The following is a 21,463-nucleotide window of genomic DNA, read 5'->3' as shown; positions in this document are numbered from 1 at the left end:
CAAAAAGAAAATGCTGAATACCCCCTACATACCTCATCAGCCATTCCAATACAGATTTATTAAAATATCTTGTTCTCAAGAAATCCAGATTTGTTTAAATTTTTATTTCTGCTATATAACTTTTAAATTTTACAATGAAGTGTCTTATGAGTGCATTCCAGCACTATCAGAACTATTTCTCCCTTTGTTGGTTAGTGACTTTCAGCTCCACATTTGAACAAAGATACCTTTTGTTGACTCCTGATTAGCCAAAACTTCCTTGTATATTTTGAAGAGGTGACTCAGCTTTGGGGTGCTTTTTTCATTTGACTAATAATATCACTTTTCCCATCAGTTACCCCTTTCATGCTTCTTTTACTCAAGAATATTTTTACTGCATTAGAAAACTGTATACTACCACAGATGACAGTACTAGAAAAAAAGCATTTGCCTAGTCACAGCAGTTTTAAAAAACCTATACATATTTTTTATTGTTGTTGTTTACTGTTTCCACACCTGCAGTCCAGTTACAGTCAAGGTTTACAGCTACCAAGTTTGTGACTGTATTTATAGACACTGAACTTGCATGTTACAGTTGAAGAGAATGTAACTAAAGGAACCTGCATTTATAGATTCAGTACCCCTATTGCACGTGCTTACTTTATAAGAAACACCCCTAGCAGATTCTGATATCCAGCAAAAAAATTTCTGTACGCTTGAACTGCCAGCATTCAAAATCAAAGTCTAGTGATATTCACCAATACAATAAAAAGATGGTGTTGATAATATAAAGCTGTTTCCAAGTATAGCCTTCAGTTTGCTTTTAGAAACAATGTCAACATCTACCTGCTTTATGCTTGCTTACAAACCACGACTTACACCTGCCTGCTATTAAATGAGAGCATTGCAAACAAGGAAATTAAATAGTGCCTCTTCTAATCCCACAGCCAGCATCAGCTGTTGGCTGCAATCAGCAACCATGTGTGAATTAACAAGAGGAAACTGGAGGTTGGTGATGTGGGTTGGTTTGGTTGGGGTTTTTTTGTGGGGGGTTTTGTTCAGTTATGTATTTTTAAAAAGATGTAGGATAAGCTATCCTGGTTTATCTCCCCAGAAGTCTATGCAAAGAGAAACTAGCTGCATAGGCTCTGGGATAAACCTGGAGATGGAAACACCTTCCATTCAAGTTATTCCTCTTTTCCAGGAGGGAAAAAATGAGAGACACCTAAGGGAGGTGGTGTTGCAGCTCCCTCTACACCTGTGGGCCATCCTGTGCTCATGCCTGCAAGCACCTTACTGGAATTACCAAATGTCTGTAAGTTCAGTTTCTTTTCCTGCTGCGCACGTGCCCAGCTAGCACTGCCACATCCATTCAAATCCTGTTACCTGCTGTGGAATGTATTACTCATAGGGCTACATTTAGCTTACATTTTGTAAAAAAATTAGAACAAGATAGACTTTTTTTTTCGTGCTGAAGAGAATTAGCAGGTGACTCACACCAGGTAGGCCCTATATTAACAGCGTAAACTAGAAATAACTTCACTGAACTTAATGCAATTACACCTGCACGAGTGTAGCGTGAAGTGAGTCACTCCTAGTACAAGGCGGCTGCTGGAGCCTAATGAAAATAAATCCAGTAAGAGTTTTAAAAATAGGCATTTTGTTTAGTTTTGATTGTTACAAAGTGGTGGGTAGGATGAAATTTTTGACTCAAATGAGATGAAGTCAACAAGAGAGTTCAGCCCACTATTTCAGTATCTGCTCTCCCGGGGATGAGTGAATCCTTCATGTGGCCAGAGGAGCACCACAATATACTGACCCAACATAAAATTAGGACAGACTTTTGAAGGTATTTAAGTGCCAGTAAGACATAGCTAGCTACAGTTATATGGGCACTCAACTCCCTTTGAAATAAATAGATGTGCAAAATTTCTCTCTGCTTCGATGCCTGTCAACTTCTTCAAGGCCAAGTATCTGTTCCCAAGGTTTCGTTTCTACCTCTGACATTTAAATCCAGCGCACCCTCAGGCAAATCGCTTTCTTCCTATATTTCCCCTTCAGACCTTTTCCCATTAGTTTGTTAGCTCTTCAGGGCTGTGGCTTTAGCTATACGGGGGTTTACACATCAATTTATGAACTGGGGCACAACTGCGGCCCAAATAACACTAGTTTTGAGTCATTGAAAAAGGTCCCACTCTTCCTGTGCATCTAGAAACCTAGAGATGAAGAAATTTTAACAGAAACAAAAAAAACCCCTGAATTTGGTAATGACATTCTCAGGCCTTACTCTTCTGAGAGGTGAGTTAATGCAACTGCGTAGGTATGGAGAGGAGTGAGGGTGGAGGGGTTGGGGGAATTAAGTAACTCTGCCAACTACTCTGTTTTTGCCCCATAATCATACAACTCAGAATTTCAACTACCTAGATGAATTGCTCTTTCACTCCTACACAGCCTCTGAAGAATTGCCTAAACTACTTAAATTCTTGTACTCAAAACTGTGGCTTGGTTAACATGGTGTTATTCCACAGGGTCTGGTATTAATGGCATCTTTTCAGTAGACGGAGTAAAACTGTGGGTACGGCAGAATAGGAAGATCTTTGCATAACTTCATCCCTAGAAACTTACACTAAAATCTGAAAGTTTATGAGCATCACACTCTGCTCACCCACTGCTGCTAGAGGTAGTTATACCTGCCCTTGGTAAAGTCTCTGCAGGCTTGTAACTTCAGTGCAGTGATCAGCCTTAGGCCACCAGCTGATGGACATGCTGTTAACAACCTGAAATATACGCAGGTGAGTGCAGATGACACTTTCCAGTGAGTTAATGCTTCCCAGCTCAGGAATGCCAAGTGCCACAAGCATGGCCTTAGCCTGCTGAGACCGGTGACTCAATTTTTGGGCTAAAGCTCAGAACTGGCCCTCGCTGTGGCTTAATCTAACACTTTTTTTTTTTTTTTTTTTTTTTTGCATGGCCACTGCAATAGGTTCAGAGGGCACACACAGTTGGTCACAGCAGTTTAGCAAGCCAGAGAGATCTTCTGAAGTCCTTAAAACCCAGCGGCCTCTGCTCTCCCCTTCGTACCACCAGCTGACAATGCACAAGTCTGGACCCAGCACAGTGTGGGCTTTCAATCTGGATCTGCTCTTCCTGGTGAAAGAGAGGGCAACAACTTTTTAGGGCACTGAGAAACTAGCTGAAGCGGATCTGCTGCGGTGGTTTAAAGATACTACCCGCAGCCAGCCGCCCTGTGTGCAGCGCCCTGCCGTGGGTCAGCACCCTCACAGCCCAGCTGGCAGGCACAAGCGCATCTCTGGGCATCAGCTGCTTCAGTACAAAGTTCAGCCTTTTGGCTTAAACTGCCAGCAATGGTGGCTTTCAGCAAGGACGCCAGGTTTTGTCCTGCCGCAGCTGAGGCATTGCTCCTTAATGCCCACTCTATGGTGGAGCCAGAGAGTAAAGAGAACCCACCAGGACATTAACTCCTCCAGCTGATGCAGCGAGCCTCATCAGAGCTGGCCTGCCATACCCTGATTTTTGCTGCTGACATTGGCAAACATGATCAGAGCCATGTGCATGAAAGGGAAACTCCTGCCTGAAGAGGAACATTTTACAAAAGCTACTTCTTCAGAGGAACCACAATTGTTAAAGAAAACAGTTGCCACAAGCAAATATTTTAAATTAGTTATTCATAGGCTTGAGGAGAAAGAGGGACTTTTCCTCTTCTATATTTAGAAGCTTTATAATTAGCATGTTTAAGATGTGAGTAGGAGCTTAATCATCCATTAACAAAAGCACCCAACAATGTCTGTCCTTCTACTGGTGTCCCACCATATCCACAGCTCACGCAAGCCAGGGCTATTTGTCTCTGCTTCCCTGCAGGGCTCCTCTCACTAGCTCATTTGGAAGTGCAGAGAGAAAGAACCACCTTACTGTCATGAAACATCTCCCTCGTAAGTAACATGGACAGTCTCACAGGTCTTCCCTTTCCTTTTCCCTTCCTTTCCTGCCAGAGCTGGGCTTCTGACATTAGAATAGGTGTTAAGATAACAATACCAAGAGCAAGCCACCAGTGAGATAAGCAATGACACTGGCAAAAGAGAAACACGTTTGTCTATAGGTCAAATCGGGAAGATTCTTCCTGCTCTTTTGTTACCCATCAGTGAATCTGTGGTTTTAATGAATGACATCCTTCCCCTTCCTCTTTCTACAAGAGCTGACCACAACTCATGTTTACTGCTTTTGTTCCCAAATCCTTCCAGCTCATCTGTCCAGAGTCCCCCAGATTTCCCCTCAATGGCCACATCTAGGCAGGAGGATTAAGGGCATTTCCCAGCTCCCAAGCCCAGATGCCCTCTCTGGCTGTACCACAGTGGTGTAGCGGTTCATACTGGGGGTAGCTACCATCCCCCTGTGCGTCACTCCCAGGGAAAGCTGGCTGGGGGCTCAGATCAAGCTATATTTTCTGACTGATGGGATCACTTAAACAAATTGAACATCTCTCCCAGCAGCTCGATATTCTGAATCATGCAGTGCATTACCAATTAATCGTCATCATCACAAGATTAGTGATGCATTTACATTACGTTACCAAAGCCTATATTAATAACCATGTATAAATCAATTCACAAAACCCCAACCTCACAGCACAGGCTACAGACCAGCATCTGTCAAAGCTCAGGATCCCATGGGAGCCTTGACCAGAACTCAGAAATATATTGAAATCACCAGACTTCAAAGGCTATGATGCCATCAACTCCTGCTAGGTTTTTAATTCCTTAATGGAAACAGGAAGACCAGCTTTCTTCTTTTACTCCAATTAAAAAAAAAAAAAAAAGATAATTTCTTTTTTCTTCCACTTGGGCTGTTTAGCAGAATACTGTGTTAAGTTAAAAACAATATGATCACAGAAACTAGTGACAGCCGAGGAGAAGAAACAGTAAAAAGCAGGTGAGGAGAGAAAGATTTCAGCTGGTACTTAAGATTTGATGGAGGGTTTATGTGGGATTTTTAAAAAACAAAAGCAGACATCTTAAACTGCACCCTGAACTACATGGGGCCACAGTGAAATCACAAAGACGATGAGGTAGTCACTTGTCTCACTTGAAGCAGATCAGAAGAGTCTGCATGCTCTGAAGCACAGGCACGCAAAGACAAGAAGTGTTCACAACTTGAAACAGGTACGATGATTTCAGTAGAAATGGAGGCAAGACAGCTGAGGAGCACAACAGATCTACAGCCAAAAAAGGAAGGGAAAACATATCTTGACGACAAGAAGTACTGCTACAAAGTGGAAATGAAGCTTGTGCCCTATTCACAATCAGTAAATAATGTAAGTAAGTAATTCAAGGTCAGAAAATATCTTCATTGATTTTGCCCAAGGAAAATGCTGTTTTGATAAATTTTAGCTGCTCTGGCTGACTCCATTGGATGTCACCAGTCTAGTTACCAAGTTTTCTGAAAAAGCAGGCAAAAAATAAACTTACAGCTTCATCTCCAAAGTGGATTGCAATAATTAGGAGATATGAACAATCAATCAATGTCTTTTGTGCTGCCTCTGCTTTGCTGTGACCTTTTGCCATAACAGGGCTCTTACCTGTGACCTAATAACCAGTTTCCCACTTGGACATTTGGGGTCTAGTGTGTTTACCGAGTGCACGTGAAGCAGAGCTGGAGAGGCAACATGTTTAATTTCTCATTACAGAAAAGCCTCTGTGATGGCACAGGAGGTGAGGAATTTCTTCTGCAGTACAAGCTCAAGGTAGCTGCAATCCCTTCTCTATCCTCTTAGTAGACAGTGATTGGACAGAGCCTGAAGGTGTTACGGATGGGCATGGATATGATCTGAGAAGACTGATGTTAACAATACTATTATACTATAGGTTCCCGTAAGAGCTGATGACCTTAAATTGCACTCAAGTGCAAGTTTCTTCGTTGTCCACAGAACCACAGTGCTGAGCACCAATTCCCAAGCAAAGCAGGGACTGAAGTATGGGGACAGGGATGGAGAGAGGGGGAAAGAGAGGTGGTAAGGAGGGAATCACTCTCGAGATTTGCTCCTGCAGATAACGACGATACAAATTATACAAATTACTTGACCCACTTGGCACTACAAACTCAACCATGGCTTGATCTTAACTCCCAAGGCTAGCGTAAAAGCAGTCACCTATTGACCTTGGGCAGGACCCTATACAGCTATAATACTTTTATTCAAGCAGGAGCATGAGAGGTGTATTAGTTAAAGGTATTTTCTTTTCCACTGACATAAAGATGATCTGTGACCAATTGTCACGATTTTGTTTAACTTCATTTCAACAAAAGGCAGTCATGGCTTGCTCAAAATTTGATAGAAGAGGCAAGGTAACTGTTGCCTATCTTTCCATAGCACAGTACATATACCAAATGAGGAGAAAAAGCAGCATAGGAAAAGTTTACTTAATTGATCTGCACTGAATACTGTATGCAGGAAAGTTTTGGGCAAAACAGTCTGAGGTCCAAGGACCTGCAGGGAGCACTGTGAAACCTGCAGGGATTACTGAGCCCCCCAGCTTTGTCACCAAATGAAGTTTTCAGTAAGACCAAATCAGAAGGGCAAACTCAAATTCAGTACCAGAACTGCCCTGTACTGGGATTTTAGTATGTTGGCATCTTAACTACAAAAGAATTCAGCAAATTTTGTCCTAAAAACTTCAAAAAATATTATTTCATTCATGTAGATTTTGTACAAGCCAGAACAATTACTGAAATCTTGAGGTTCTTCCTCTGTATTTACTGTTTTCCATTACTCCTCACGTAAAATAAAAAACCCAGCCAAAACTATAAACAAACCCAAAAAACCTCTGCCACTTTAGCTGAAGAAAAATTCAAAGTAAAAAGGGTCCGTTTCTGAAAATCTAACCCTTTGAAAAGAATATGATCTACTGTTCGTTCTGCTTTTTCTTATTACACAAGCAAATTCTCTTGTGCCTCACGCATCACATTCTCAAAAAAAGCGTGTGCTCATAAAAATCTAGCTACAGGGAAGTACCTTTAAGGAAAATAAAGTACTGAGGTCTGGAAAGAATACAGAGCAGTTCTCAGTCCCATGCTTTTATAATAAAATAATTTAAAAAAAAAAAAAGGGATCGTCAAATCACCATAGTGTATCAGTGTATGACCTTTGCATATTTAAGATTTGAAAAATAGATACATACTTCATCTGAGTGAGTGTTGCTTTCTAGCTGGCTGCTCCAGATGACTCGTGGAACATTTGGCTCTGAAATTAGTAAAGGTGATGACCTGCAAAGTACAGGATGGGTGGTACTTCAGCATGCCTGTTCTGTGGCCTCTCCCGCTGGAAGAGATTATGGCACTCAGAGCACAATGGGATCCGGGAGGCTGAGAGGAAAGTATACCTCCCCACCGCTCTGAGCGTAGATGTGCTCCACATTGTGTTTGCATGGCCACACTGACCTCCACAAGTGGGATGCTGCTTCCTTGCTAATACTATGTCTCAAAAAAAGGAGTGTATGTACTATCTTTCCTGTGCGTTCTTTAGTTGGATCCTGTTTGTTTCCCTAGGAAAAGAGCTTGTGAAAACGAGTGTTTTCACATATCAAGGAGTGTACAAAGCAACAGTTCCTCTTGGAATAAGGCAAAGAAAAATTTTGCAGAGCACATATAAGGGCAACGTTGGCGTATGGTATATGCTGGAAGTACATAATACTGTTCAGTGGGAATTCCACTTCCTCAGTGGCAAAAAGTTGTTAGACCCTGGAAGAAACAAGCATGTACAGATTAAAAACTTATTTTAATCACTGCTACTATGCAAAATGAACATATTCAGATTCTGCAGGAGCCAAACAGGCAGCTGTCCAGTTTGTTTCATGCAGGGTGGCTCTGTGATTAGTTACAGCATGCATGACAATGGGGAGGGGGAAAATCATTCTTCATACCCTGGATTAAATATCAAGACGGGAAACATGGACTGGAATTACATCAGACCAGACCAGCCGCGTGCATGAAGTCACTAAACAAATCTTCTTCTTGTCCTAAGCTCTAGCAAATCTATCAGAATGTTGCTTGTTATTGTTTCCCCCTCCAACCTTCCTCCCCCTAAACACAACCCACCCCCTCTGTCTGCTAGTAGACAGCTGGTGTGACGCAGAATTTTAAATCTCATGTTTTTGTGCCAGTCCCTCTCCTGACTCTGGGTTACAGGCTGAAACACTCGGATTACTGTTGAACAAGCTTAAACGTGGGGAGAAAAAATTGCTGCACAAAGATGCAGTGTTCCTTTTCCAAAAGAAGGTTCCCTTCCCCATCTCCACCTCCCAACCACCCTCTCCTTCAGCATGCTGGTATTTTTTTTTTTTTTAATTATTCAAGCCTTTTAGCAACTTTATTTCGTGTAGCAACTCAGGACTGCTATTGTCCTGACAGTGCCTCCTCATTAACAGACCAATTATTAAATATAAGTCTTAGTAAAAGGCAACATTTCAACTTCTTGTGAAGAGCCAATGCTCTTTTCATGGTCTTCCCAGGACTCTTGTGTTTCTCCAGGAGCAGGGACATTACAGAGGGAAGTCAACTGAACAACGACAGGCCTCTGGGATAACCAGTGCAAGCCTGTTTGCAGAGGAAAATTGGTTTCATGGAGGCTCTTATCATCAAAAAAGCTGCTTGCAGAGGGGCTCAGCACCTTCAGCAGGCTGGATGCTACTCTGTCAACAGTGTTTCTGTATCACGACAACATGACTTTCTGGAAAGAGTAAAGAAAGTTGCCCATCTTTCCTTCCTCCACCCCCCCAGGCATGAATGACATGGATGCGAAGGCACACAGCTGGCTCTGCTGGATTAGGCATGCGGGCAGAGTGAAGGAACAGAGGAAGAAGGAGAGAGAGAGAGGTGGCAATGTCGCTGGCTGCAGCTCGAAACACTGTCCTGTGGTGTCAAAGCGGGAATTCCTCGCCACAGAGGGGGGGATCTTAAGGAGAGGGAACTGGGACAGACAAGTGGGTGGATGGGAACAGGCATTGAGCATGCACACAGAGAACGGAGGAGGCTGTGCGAGATTTCTATTCCTAAAGGCCCTACTCCATGCTGTCACCAGCTGTCTCACAAGCATCTAGATGCTACAGCAACCATGGGGGAGGGTGGTGGTGTCTTCAGAAGCCTCAGATATAAAGATGTATTTAAATAAGCAAGTCCTGTCCTTTCCACATACCAGGTGCCACGGATGCGACAGAAACTCTAGTTCTTAAAAGTCTGGCTGCTGTACGGGGGGAGCCAAGTTCCCCGCCTCTGGCCCAGAAGAGGAGCAAATCTGCCTCCATAAGGTAAATAGCTAATTCAAAATGCAATTTGATGTTTCATAGATTGTGAGGCTAGGTGGGACCATTATGATAACTTACTCCAAGTTATCCAGCAGATTTGCATAACTCAGGAATTTCATTCTTCTCCATTTGCAAGAAGATATCCTCACTGCAGTCAAGCTAATTAGAAACAGGTCTTCCAGAGATCGCTGAGCATTTATACAAAAGCCTTTCTCTGCAAAGCACTTTAACGATGCTCTCTGTACAACATGAATGACTTCATCTACACACCCCATCATCTACACACCCACTGCATCCAACTCTGTAGACTCTCCGCAGCTGGAACACCAACACAGTGAGGGAAAAGAAAGATGATTGGCCATAAAACACTAATGGGAACACTGGGAGGGAGAATTTTGACTGGTGTTACAACAAGAATGTGGCCAAGATACCAAAGAAAGTTACCCCATCCTCTAAAGAAACAAAGCAATGGCCTCCTGAAGAAGACACCCTCATTCACCTAAACAAAGAGGGAAAACTCAGAAGGTGACACAGAGGGAATGTTTTGTGCAGCATTCACAACCAGAGGTGTTCTTGCAGCATCCAGGCTTTCCTTCAGGGTCACCCATTAGAATCTAAGTGAGGCAAAAAATACTGCACTACTAGATTGGGCAGCGTTTTCAAATGCCCTTCAAGGCAGCCCTTGTCCTTGTGATTTTCAGCAAAACTCAAACTCCTAAATGACTTGGATGTATATTGTGCTATGACCTAATTTAATCTGGAAGTAAATAAATCCAACAAATGCTTACATGTAGGGACCTGAAGAACTCACAGGACTATCTCTTTCCCTACCACTACCTTTTTTCTCCTTCCCTCTCTTCTTTTTTCCCCCAAAAGCTCTCTCTGGTTCTCTTCTCCACCCTTTCCATGAGTCAGTATGCTCTTTTGTAGATGATCTCCCAATTCTCCCCTCCCAGCCTCAACCCCCACAGCTTCTTCTCCTTTCACTTTTTAAGCAAGTCTGAAAAAAGAGAGTTCTCCCATCTGACTGTAGCTGTCCCTGCTGCATCAATTTGTGTATAGGAGCATATTTAAACTGTGTATTCAGACTCTGCTTAGCAGACACCAGTAACTGCTTACTGCTAGTGAATCCCAGAAAACCAGCTGCTCCACAGGAGGCATGGGAGGAAGTGTGATCTGAGCATCATTTACAGCAACCATCTGAGCTGCTCAGCCTTGCAAGGGGTTTATGCTCTACTTCTGCTCCTTTGCCCTTGGACGCTTGCTGTAGCTTGTACCATGTGCTCTGCAGGGACTCCCTGCATGCCACAGCTGTAGCTCAAGGGCTCTGTACAATCTTAGCTGTTAAAAATTGCACATATCTTATGTTTAATTTGTGCTACTCTTGGTGTTGAAATGAGATTTGCACCAAGCCAGGATTCGTGCTACAGATGGATATTGTGCAACTTTCTGTCTTGGCTAGGAGCTTTGTGCATGAATAGTATCTGTCCCTAGGAGTGTAAGAAATCACTCCTAAAGTGACGAAACAGACCTACTAATAGCCATTCAAAGTGTCACATTAATAACAAAATGACTCCACAGCTTGACAGATACAGAAGAAAAGCATGGAACTTGTTATACATGTCTATATGCATCTTGATCACTAAATTGTCTCCTACATCTCTCTCTACAAGAAAAATTATGACAATCCTCTCCCGCCAAGCTCACATGGACTTCACCCAATGTCACCAACTGCTAGGTGCGGAGATCCTCCCAAAGAAGGCAAGGCAGACTGCTGTGACACGAATCGGACTCCTTGCAGAGGCACAGCCTTCTAAACCTCTTCTTGACAGCCATGTAGAGCTACGGCTCTCTGAGAGCTCTGCACTTCCTCTTCTTGGCCAGGAAAATTTAAAAATCCCCAACACAGACCTTACCTATTTTTTAGGGGAATCTTAATTCCGCTGAAGTCAACCAGCTGAGTTTATTACAACCAGTTTCACCAGAGTTTGAGTGGCACTCTATTGCAAAATTTTAATTCTGATCTCTCTGTATTTATAATCATACCTTCAAAATTAATCTGTTTTTCAAATATCCAAGACCACTGCAGACAAATTTTTCCAGAGGCCTGGAGCAGTACTAAGTCTGCTGGAGGAAGGACTATTGCTCAGCTACAATACAAATTTAAGCACAAAGTTGGGCTTAACACTGTCAAGAGAAAATTTTGCACCACCAAGGGGCTAAACAACTTTTCTCAAGCCATCAATTACTCTGAAAACCTAGCTTTTCAAAGAAAACAAAAAAACCCACAAATGCTCCAAGGACCGAGAACTAGATTCTAATCTTACCCCTGCAAACACATTGGTATCAATAAGGTCGTTCTTTCCAGTATTTACAGCACGGCTCAGGAGATCAAAAACAGCCTTAAGAATCCAAACAAGCCCTTCTAGAAAACCTCCGCCTTATCCAAATCCCCAGTGTTTTGAGAGCAGTTTGCATCTGTAGAGGTATGTTTCGCAGCTGCTATAGCGTTTTAATGGGTCATCCCTGATACGCGAACCTCAAACTTCCCCCACCTAACAGTCAGGATCGGAGTCAGACTGTTCTTAGTATTTTGAAGGGTCTGAAGTGATTTTTTTTGATGGAACAAGACAAGAGAGAATGAAACAGGAAATCTCACATGAATTGCAGGGGAAAAAAGAAACATACTAAATAAAAATCCTTTCAAGGGCTGAGTTGGGTTTAATATAGTGTTTGAATCCACCAAAAGCTGGCAGATTAGGAGATGAGCTGGCCTCACAGCCTTTAAAACACACACACACACGCAGAGGATTTTTCAGTACTGTCTTCCATCGGGTTTTATTTATTTCTGTATGGACTCCTATCCCACCAAGGCAGTTTTAAAAAAGACTTTCAGAAAGAGACTCACAATTTCCCTTTGACCCGAAGCTTAAATTCATCTTCCCCAAAATAACTTTTTTCATATCTTTGTTTCCTATGCAGGATTGCAAGCTTTATAGCAGCGATATTTGAAAAGCGCTGAATTTCATATTACAAAGGGAGCCCCTTTCTTCTATGACACACTGTGGTCTTCTTTTTATGACTGCTGAAATAAATAATTGCTTTTGGGGCTGCAGGTATGATTCATTTGTACTACCCCCATAAGAATCAAAGCTTTTTTATGATTATGGCAAAAACTAGAGAACGTATATTATTTATTAGTCAACATTTTAGTTTTAAACGTGAAGTCTTCTTCTCTTTTGTTACCTACAGGACTCCTCTATTGATTTAAGATTCAAATAAAAGTCACTGGGTGGAACAAAGTAACAGAAGGACTGAGGGAAAATGTACCAGTTTACTGAATTACTACACCTCCAAAACCAGGACTTCTTAATTAACTTTTTTCTGATGTTGCTGTTCTGCTATTTATTAAACTAAATTCTCTCCTCTGTCCATCTGTCAGGCATGAGATGAGCAACTGGCAGGACTTCTGTTCCCCTTGCTCCTTCAAGGGCTCTACTGCAGGTAGTATGAAACAAGCTGCTGCAGGTTAATCTAATGGCAAAACTCAGCCCTTCTTCACACCATGGGGAGAACAATATCATGCATCAACCAGACCCTGACAAACCTTAACACTAGTTGAGTCATTCATATCCACAGAGCAGCTCACCCAAACTTAAGAGTTTCTAGGTCATGCTGGAGTGCTGCTGCCTCCAGCATATACCCAGCACCCACTTACTAACCAGTCAGACCTGCTTAATCCTTCTAGAAATCACAGCAGCCACAGGAAAAGTGAAATTTAGACCTAAAAGGCCTACAGAGAGGTTTCCTGACATGGTTCTCTGACAAATCAATGCTGTCTATGCTCATTAGGAAAGTCAAATGAGAAACAGGGTGGCAGCAGCTGTATTTAAACGTGGTTGAAGGTTCTGCTCCCAGGGAAAACAGGGCTTCAGCTGAAACCTAGACCTTCAGGAGGTTTGGGAGAACTGAAACCAAGACCAAAAACAGCCTAAGCGCCTCTTATCTCTGGAAACAAATTAGCATATTCATATTTTCCACTTGAAAACTGACTAATTTACACATTTCCTAACAAAGTGGTGCTTTCTGAGGGGCTTTTTTAACCTTTACTGTCTGCTGCCAGCTAAAATATTTGGGGACAAAGCCCACTGTGCAGAGCATGCCTCTGGAACTGAAGGGAGCTCTCCTGTTTTCCTGTTTACAATGGCCACATAAATGAAAATGAAGCGGATCAGGACACTGTCACTGGCAGAACCAGCTGTTCTGTATGTGACATTTTTCAAGCAAGGAAACCTAAAAATATCATAGAGCACACACAGATAAGACAGGGAAACAGATAACTGAGCAGTGGCACTCGAACACTTGTCAGATCATCTTCAGTCACCACGGCTCCATGTTTTCCCATTGAAATCAGTTGCTGTTTCACCATTTACTTCACGAGCAAATCCAGATCCTACACAAAAGTTTGCATTGCGACCTCTTCACTGCTGATAAGATGTAAACTGCTTTGCAGAGGAAGCTGAGGATATGCCCTAAGTGCTTGAAATACTGTTCCAGCTCTTCAGCAAACCCACAAAGTTTTCAGCGACACTGATTTACATGTGGGTTTGCCTTCTTTCCTAATTCTACATTGACAGGCTTAAGCAGGAGAGTCCGAAAAATGAGTTCCAAGTCAAGCACCCCATTTGAGTTGCTGTTCAGAGATTGCTGCTGTTTGTAATGTCATCTTCAGCAGCATGAGGAAATACTACACTGAGAATGAAGGGATTTATTGTGTATTTAGCAATTTAACATTATAAACCCGGCTTCTGGGGAGAAGGTTAAAGTCCATTTTCTCTCCTCTCCTTCTGTAATGCTTAAAGCATTGCAGGGGCATCAGCAGATGCCAGTGATGCTGGTACTACTGTAAAAGCTAGAAACCAAGGTTTTCTTTTTCTGCATAAAATCAACAAAAATCAAACCCAAAATATCTCGAAGTCAGGTCTTCAGCTGCCATAAACTAGCACATCTGAAACTAGCAAAGTTCTTTGGATATATGCCTCTGTGTTCTTCAGTGTCATCAGACACGACACCTAGTCCTAGCACCGAAAAGAGCTTCAGTGCTTTCTCTATTCTTGAGAAATCAGAGGTAACCAAAACCACTTTGTGAAGCTTTAAGAGTCCTAACTAGCAGATGGGAGTTCACAGTCCCACAGTTAGGCTTCCAAACAACACCCCAACACAGCCACTACTGCTCATCCCTCCCTAGAGAAACCATCAGCTTGAAAAGCAACCATGCAGTTGTATTTTGCAGTCGAGTCTCCAAGCTCTGCTGCTAACAGTGCCCTGTAATGGGTCCCACCTAATCTTAACCAATGCATTTTGCAGAGCAGAAGGTCCCAAGCTTAACAGGGTGTTATTAGCCATCATAGGAGAGTGGAGGGCAGACTTGTATGTAATTCCTGTACATGCAGTGTCCAAGTCCTGAGCTGAGTAAGGCAAGTCTGGATAAAAGACTGCCTTCTGGACAGGATCCATAGGGCAAGGAAGACAGAACTGAACAAGACAGTCAAGACCCCATTTCTGGCAGCAGCAGCTATTAAGAGCCATACACAAACGACCAACACATCCTTAAGAAACAGTTTCTTGCAGGCTGAACTTGTCAGCCTTCATGGGTGAGCACTGCTTGGGAATAAGAAACAACTGTTCAAAGTCAGGTCCCATGTGAGGAAACAAGTGGACATCCCTGCAGCCCAGCAGCAGCCAAGGAACCGAGAAGATCTGCTCCCAAATTAAACACATAGTCAGCAGGAGCGCGTGTATACACCAGCAGTGTGCAGAGGTGGTGGCAGCTCCTCAGGAGCCAGGGAGCGAGAGCGTGTGTGTGCCTGTGGGGATGGGGAGGCACTGGGTGGTGGGGAGGCACCACTTGTGCCCAGTGGTACTCCTGGGAGGCAAGCAGCCCTCTGGCAGCCAAGAGGGAAAGCCCCATGTGAGATATCCCTGAAGGGATATGAAGCTGTTCCAGTCTGATTCATTTACGATGACGACAAAACTCAGAATTGGGTCTGTTTCTGGGAGGTCCCTGCTGCAGGGAAAGCTGGTGCGTTCCTCCCCAGGGAAGACAGGACCCTGGTGGCTGCATGTCTAGTGCGTGCAACCGTTCTGTTGGAATGAGCTCCTACAAGGAGAAATCTGGAGTAAACCTCTCCCTGACATTCTGGTATGATGCAAGAAAAAAGGGCAAAATTGTCAGTTCTCAACTTTCAAGATTTTCCTGAGAGAGTTCCATATACCTCTAATGGTACCAATGCCCAGGAAACAGCTCATTCAGAAACCTTTCCTGAAAGTTTGTTATTAATAAACCACTAAAAGATTCTTTTCTAAGCTTTGTTTAATCCTGAATTATATCCAGCAGGTCAGGTATAAAAGTCAACATTTATTTCGTAGATCCCTGGTTTAAGACACCCAAATGTTTTGCCACAGATGACTTACTGCCCAGTGAGGCGATTTCTCGTGCTCCCTTAAACTTAAGAAAACACTATAGGTCCACTGACTTGATTCTCTTATAAATTGCTGCACAAAATCAGTAAGCCATGAATATGCATATGTCAAGTAAAAACATTTCAGTAAGTGTTATTGCATTGGTATTTTAGCTCATTCTTAAACAGTAAAAGCAAAAGGAATCTGTATATAGCCTAAGGACCATCACCTCACACTGCTACGCTTACAAAGCAACCAGACTGTCCTGACCAAGAAACCACATCTTGGAGAGATGCATAAGGGAAAGGAAAAGAACTTCCACTTCACCCCAAAGGCAAATTGAGTATCTTGTCTGGCTCTTACAGCAACCCATGACTCATGTAGCAGCAAGACACCTGGCTTCAGCCTCACAAAACCTGCCCTTTGCATGCTGTCCAAAAGACCTCCCTATTCCCTGAAAATACACACCCCATGCCCACCTGTCCAAAGGCACCATCCTGCAGGACAGAAATGTACCAGGCACATGGCAAAAAAAGACGCTCAACAGACTTGCTCAAGCAGAAAACACACAACGTTAGGGGAGCCTGAAAAGAGCGTCAGCTTAACCATCCCTTTGCAGCCTTTGGGTTTCCATACCCTTCAAACCAAGCAGGCTGAGATGGGTGAAAATTAAGAGTCCCCTTCCTCACCGCCTGGAAAAGCCACGTATTACAAGAGGGGATGAATATTAGTTTGTCCACTGAGTCATGGTGAGTAAACACATCAGCTGACACTGGGGGTGGGAAGACAGGAGGAAGGTATCAGGGTTGCCACAGGCCAAGTCCTACCAAGGAGATGTCCAACCCAATGCTGAGCACCTGAGACTGTTTGAAGCACCACAGCCTTTCCCATTTCAGAAGCAGTGTCAGGATCAGACTACCTACTGGCTATCTGCCTGCTGCAGACTACAACTCCCTGGGTGGCTCCAGCCAGCATGGTCTCTCACCACCTGTGTAACGCCACTCTGGTAGCACTGCTGTGCCTTGGAACTCATTCCTGGGTGATACAGCTGTTCGGTGTACCAGGAGAAGGGAAGAGACACATCTTCTCAAGTAGATTTCGATCTCTCCAGGATGAAGCATCTTCTTTAAGAGTTAATTAAGATGGCTGTGCACATCTAATCAGTCTTCTTACACGTACAGGCATGCATAAAATGGACAAGAGAAACCATGAAATGTGATACCAAACCTCAGTTTGCAACAAGTTTGTGTGATGTGTGTGTCATGTGCTAAAAGCCTCCATAAAATGACTGGGAATGGAAAATCTTCCACAGTCCTTAGTTAGAGCAGAACACATTTCAGTTTTCATCTTCTGATCAAGAATTCTTCAGGAAAATCTATCTCCTCTTTAGGCAAAGGAATTTTGAAACTCAGAAGGAGAAAGGATGTGTTTTGTTACACTCACACCCACTGCCAACAGAGACGGCCATACTGAAGAACAGCCTGAGGTTTAGCTATTCTGTATCTAGAGTAAGTCTTACTTTGCCAAATTTCCGAAAGGTAGAAGAGACCAGATCCTGACGTAAAATATGCAGACCTTGCCTGGTACTAACAGCAGGAGAAACTCTGAACTACAATGCTGCTGAAGAATTAGCAATGAACTTCAGGTAGAATCCAAACCAGCATGCTCCTAAACTCCGTATTAGACAGAAATTCAAGGACTCTTAATACTACAGCATGGCACAGACTTGAAAATAAGAGGGTTTGTTTTGTGTGGCTGTTCTGTTTGGAAGGCTTACAAGACAGCTGTCATCTACTTTGATTAAGTTCCTTCACAAAACAGGCTTCCTGGAGTGATGCCTTGAAAGAAATACATATTCATACACGTCTCTTAGACTGCTTGGAGTCCTACAGAAGTTTTGGATATGCTTTACAAAATATGCTGTCGCTGCTCACACAAAATAACACTCAAAGAGCAACTCAAGTTTAAGTTGGACCCATTTGTTTTCAGTTATTAGCCTACTCTTTCTGCATTTTCTTGCTTCTACTGTTTCCTAGCCTCCTTGCTCCCTTCCCTCCCCCCTTTCCCTTGAGGGCTGAAATTTTAATAACTCTAACATATGAGGCTGAAGAAAAAAAGAAACAAAACAAACTGTTCTGAACACAGGGAGGGATGCAGCTTAACGTAGTAATGCTCCTCTTTGCCTTGGCCAAAAACTGATGGGCAAATAAATGCTTTGCTGCCAGTAAGGGATTTTATTGCTGGTAGACAGTATTTTACATACTGAGAATCTGAAAAAGATACCAGGCATTGACTTTAAATAAGCTAGGCAAACTCTACAGCCTATAAACTTTTGCTTTTCTGCAGTGCCAAGTTCTTTAAGCACAGGTACTTTTTTTTTCTACTGAGGAGGCAGTGTCCCATCATTTCATGGCAAGTCAGGCTTAAATTAAATTAATAAGTATAATCCAATCCATGGAACATGAATTTGCTGCCATTACAAATGCTGTTAAAAATGTTTTCCAATTGTGCTTTCTCTGCTTATTTTGTCCTCGCTAACCATCTCAGTGCCAGAAACGGTGTACATTTACAGGGGAAAAAAAAGTCTTCCATACGCTGCATCTAAGGGTAAGATTATTGTGAACAGAGGATCCAATTAACTACCATTCAGGCTATAACAAAACTTTTCTAGTATAGCAGCTAAAGTAATTAGCATCTCAGTAACTGCTTAGATCTTACAATGCCTCATTAATGACATTTCCACATTCCCACTGGAAAATGTTTGTTCAATGTAACAAGCAGCTCAATTTAAGGAAACAAATGGATCTTTTGCTAAGATTAAGCCACTGTATTTATGGAGAACAGGTGTGGAAACTCCTGAGAGATTCTGAAGGTACCAGCAAGAAAGGAAAAAAGAAAGTGCTGCAATAATTTTAACACGGGAGGGAACAGAAGGACATGAAAAAAAAGTACTACTTACAAGCCTCGGAGACGGAGCCAGATTTTCTCTATTTGCTCTGGCTGTAGGTATTTCAGAGAGTTGCTCTCAAATTCTTCGATTTCCTTAGTCGGTGACTCCATAGCTGCAGGTTAGCGCTTCGGTTAAAGCTCTGCGAGGACGGATGCTGCCCCCCACACACGCACACGCTCCACCTTTAACGCTGCCCAGGAGCAGCCAACATTTTTGGCAGCCACTTCTCCCCCCGCCCGGCGAGCGGGGCCGCGTGGGCAGCCCCCAGCACTCAGGTGTAAGTGGGGGGCAGCTGCACCAGCATGCCACCATCCTCGGGCTGACTGACCCAGGGGATTACAGGCTCATCTCTGGATTGCAAACCCACACGGATATTTTTTCTCCCCCCCCCCCCCCCCCCCCCCGCCTTGTTTTGGTTGTTTGGTTTGGGGGTTTGGTTTTGGGTTGGTTTTGTTGTTTGGTTTGTTTGGGTTTTTTTCCTTACAGTAAGCCAAGGATACAATCAGTAACACCAGCTGAGGGATCTTTATCAAGGGAGGAGGGGAGGAAAATCCCCTGCTACCCTGCTGACAAGTAAACTGTGGGGCTGCTGGGGTCCCAGGGCTGGGCGCTGCCTCCAAGGCTGCTGGCCACCACGCCAGTGGCAGCCCACGGTCCCTCCGGGCTGCTTCCCCGTGGGGCAGCATCCCTCTCCCTGCCCTGGCATAATTATTTTCCCCTCACTTACCAGCAGCGCTGCCGACACGCTCGAAACCTGACAACTGAGGAAAAAGTCATCTGTCAGCATAGCCCAGGCACAGCTTCTCTCTCTGCCTCCCTCTCTCACGCACACACAAACAGGCGCGCGAGGGAACAGGCTATTGGAGACAGGCTGGCTCTGATTAAAAACCCAACCAAGCCAAACCATTTGGGAAAAGAAGAGGGAAAAAAAAAAAAAAAAAAAAAAGGAAGGGTGAATTACAGAAAGTGAGCGACTCACTCCTGGCAAACAGCCATCTGCTTCATTGCAGTCAGCCTGCTTTCCTGAGGGAGTGACGCGCAGCACGGGCTGTGAGGCTTCCACTGGGGCAAAACCCACTTTTAAAATAAATAAATTGGTAAAGCATCATTGCCTACACAATGCCTAAAACATTCCCCAAAACACAGCGGGGGAAAGTCCGTATACTGAAGAGAGATCAAGCCCAACACGTTAGTCATAGATATGCAGATGCCTTTCAACGAGAACCGCAAACAATACATTAAAGGAGAATACGTTATTCATAATGTATGAGGCATGAAACAGGACCTATGGATCAGACTCAGGAGGTTTGCCCAGGGGAGGTTCAAACCACTCAGCTCTCCTCTGGGTCCCCTGGAGTTCCCTCGTACTGACCCCAGGCACAGCAGGGACCAAGGTACGGGCATCTCTTTCTGCGCCAGCAGGGTCCCTGCCCAGGGCAGGAGGAAGGACAGGGATTTCTCTCATTGCACCAACCTCATCAATCACCTCTCAAACTCTGCCAAGATCCCCCGTGTACCTCTCTCTAGTTAAGGTTATTGATGTGGTGCTTTCAGATGAAATAACTAGAGCAGAGGGAAAATAACTGTCAAAACCTTGTCCGAGCCTTAACACATTTTGTGGTGTATTGCAAAAGTTGCCTCTGGAGAAACAGAGCCTGCAGCAGAGAAGTTCACCACATAAAGGAAGACAAGCTCCAGTGAAAATATGCTCGTTGGTGATGACTTCCAACTCCAGTTGTGCAAGTCCACACATCAATGCTCTGAGTAGCTTGTGGATATGTAACGAATGCATTAATTGGCCTAATCAAGCCAGCCCCTGTTTAAAGGACTTAAATCCGTTATTAATCATGCAACCTGACCACTTCAAAATCCAACCAGGCAAAGTAAAAACAGACCAGACCACCCTGCCTACAGAGATTCTCCTACACCATGGGGAAAAAAAAAATAAAATTCCAGATTTATACATCTATACAAAATCAGTGATGTTTCTGCTTTGGGATCTGTTGTGTGCAAGAGGGCCTATAACTGGCCTTAGGCTCTGAAACTGTGCTGCTGACTTTGTGCAACAAGTTACCAATTTATCGTCTTGCTTCTGCATATTCAAGAGTGCTTTTCATACATGGGAGAACTGGAAGCCTTGCATTCATTAATGCAAAATGCAGTTTTCACTGGGGGGGTAGCAAGGGGAAGAGTTAAAAAAAAGTTTTGAGGTAAACCCATAAATCTTTAACTTTAAACTTTTCTTCCAAAGTAGAAAAAGTGCCAGGTTCATTTCAATTCTAGTGAGATTAGAGACGGCTCCATAAAAAGTATATCGTATTGACAGAAAGAGAAAGCCTATCTGGAATAAAAGCTTATGTTATCAGAGTTTTACCAACTTCATGGCACTTTTGACCTTGTCAATAAGATGACCCGGTCTTACTGATTCATCAGTACAACCCAGAAGCTCAGCCACACGTTTCATAGGTGACAGGTAATCATTTCCCTACTTATCTCAGTGTCTCCATCTGAGAACCAGACCTACAGGAAGGACAGTGAGTTCCACTGATGAGGAGGAGACTGTAAGAGCAAGGTATCGGTCTTCATTATTCCTGCATCATTTTGCCAACATGCATACAATACGTATTTGAGATTACACTTTCCAAATGCAACCCATCCCATTTAAGGAAACCCTTTGTAGCTTTTAGTATTCACTCAAATCAACGCAGAGATGCTGAGATTTCTTTTTTGTTGTAGGAGGCAAAGCTCCCTCACCCTTAGT

The 21,463-nt window shown here is 43.4% G+C and overlaps 1 protein-coding gene across 8 annotated transcripts in view; it reads right to left on the bottom strand.

The window, feature by feature from the left end:
• The window catches only part of LOC130148136 (dual specificity calcium/calmodulin-dependent 3',5'-cyclic nucleotide phosphodiesterase 1C-like), a 371,754-nt gene that overhangs the window by 181,780 nt on the left and 168,511 nt on the right, over window positions 1-21,463 (bottom strand). For 2 of the 8 annotated variants that reach the window (XM_056336355.1, XM_056336352.1), the window contains exons 1-2: window positions 19,430-19,578; window positions 18,712-18,814 (exon numbers count right to left, since the gene is read on the bottom strand). The exons of 3 other annotated variants lie outside the window; for them this stretch is intronic. In XM_056336355.1, the coding sequence (XP_056192330.1) occupies window positions 18,712-18,812 (101 nt within the window). In that variant the 5' untranslated portion in view covers window positions 18,813-18,814; window positions 19,430-19,578. Of the gene's footprint in view, window positions 1-18,711; window positions 19,022-19,429; window positions 19,579-21,463 lie in introns of those variants that run through there. 3 more of the 8 variants (XM_056336356.1, XM_056336353.1, XM_056336359.1) reach the window with 2 other exon arrangements.

The sequence above is a fragment of the Falco biarmicus genome, chromosome 4 (genome assembly GCF_023638135.1).
Source record: "Falco biarmicus isolate bFalBia1 chromosome 4, bFalBia1.pri, whole genome shotgun sequence".
NCBI classification, from domain to species: Eukaryota; Metazoa; Chordata; class Aves; order Falconiformes; family Falconidae; genus Falco; species Falco biarmicus.
The sequence above is the reverse complement of the archived record's forward strand: the minus strand, read 5'-3'. Positions and strand labels throughout refer to the sequence as shown.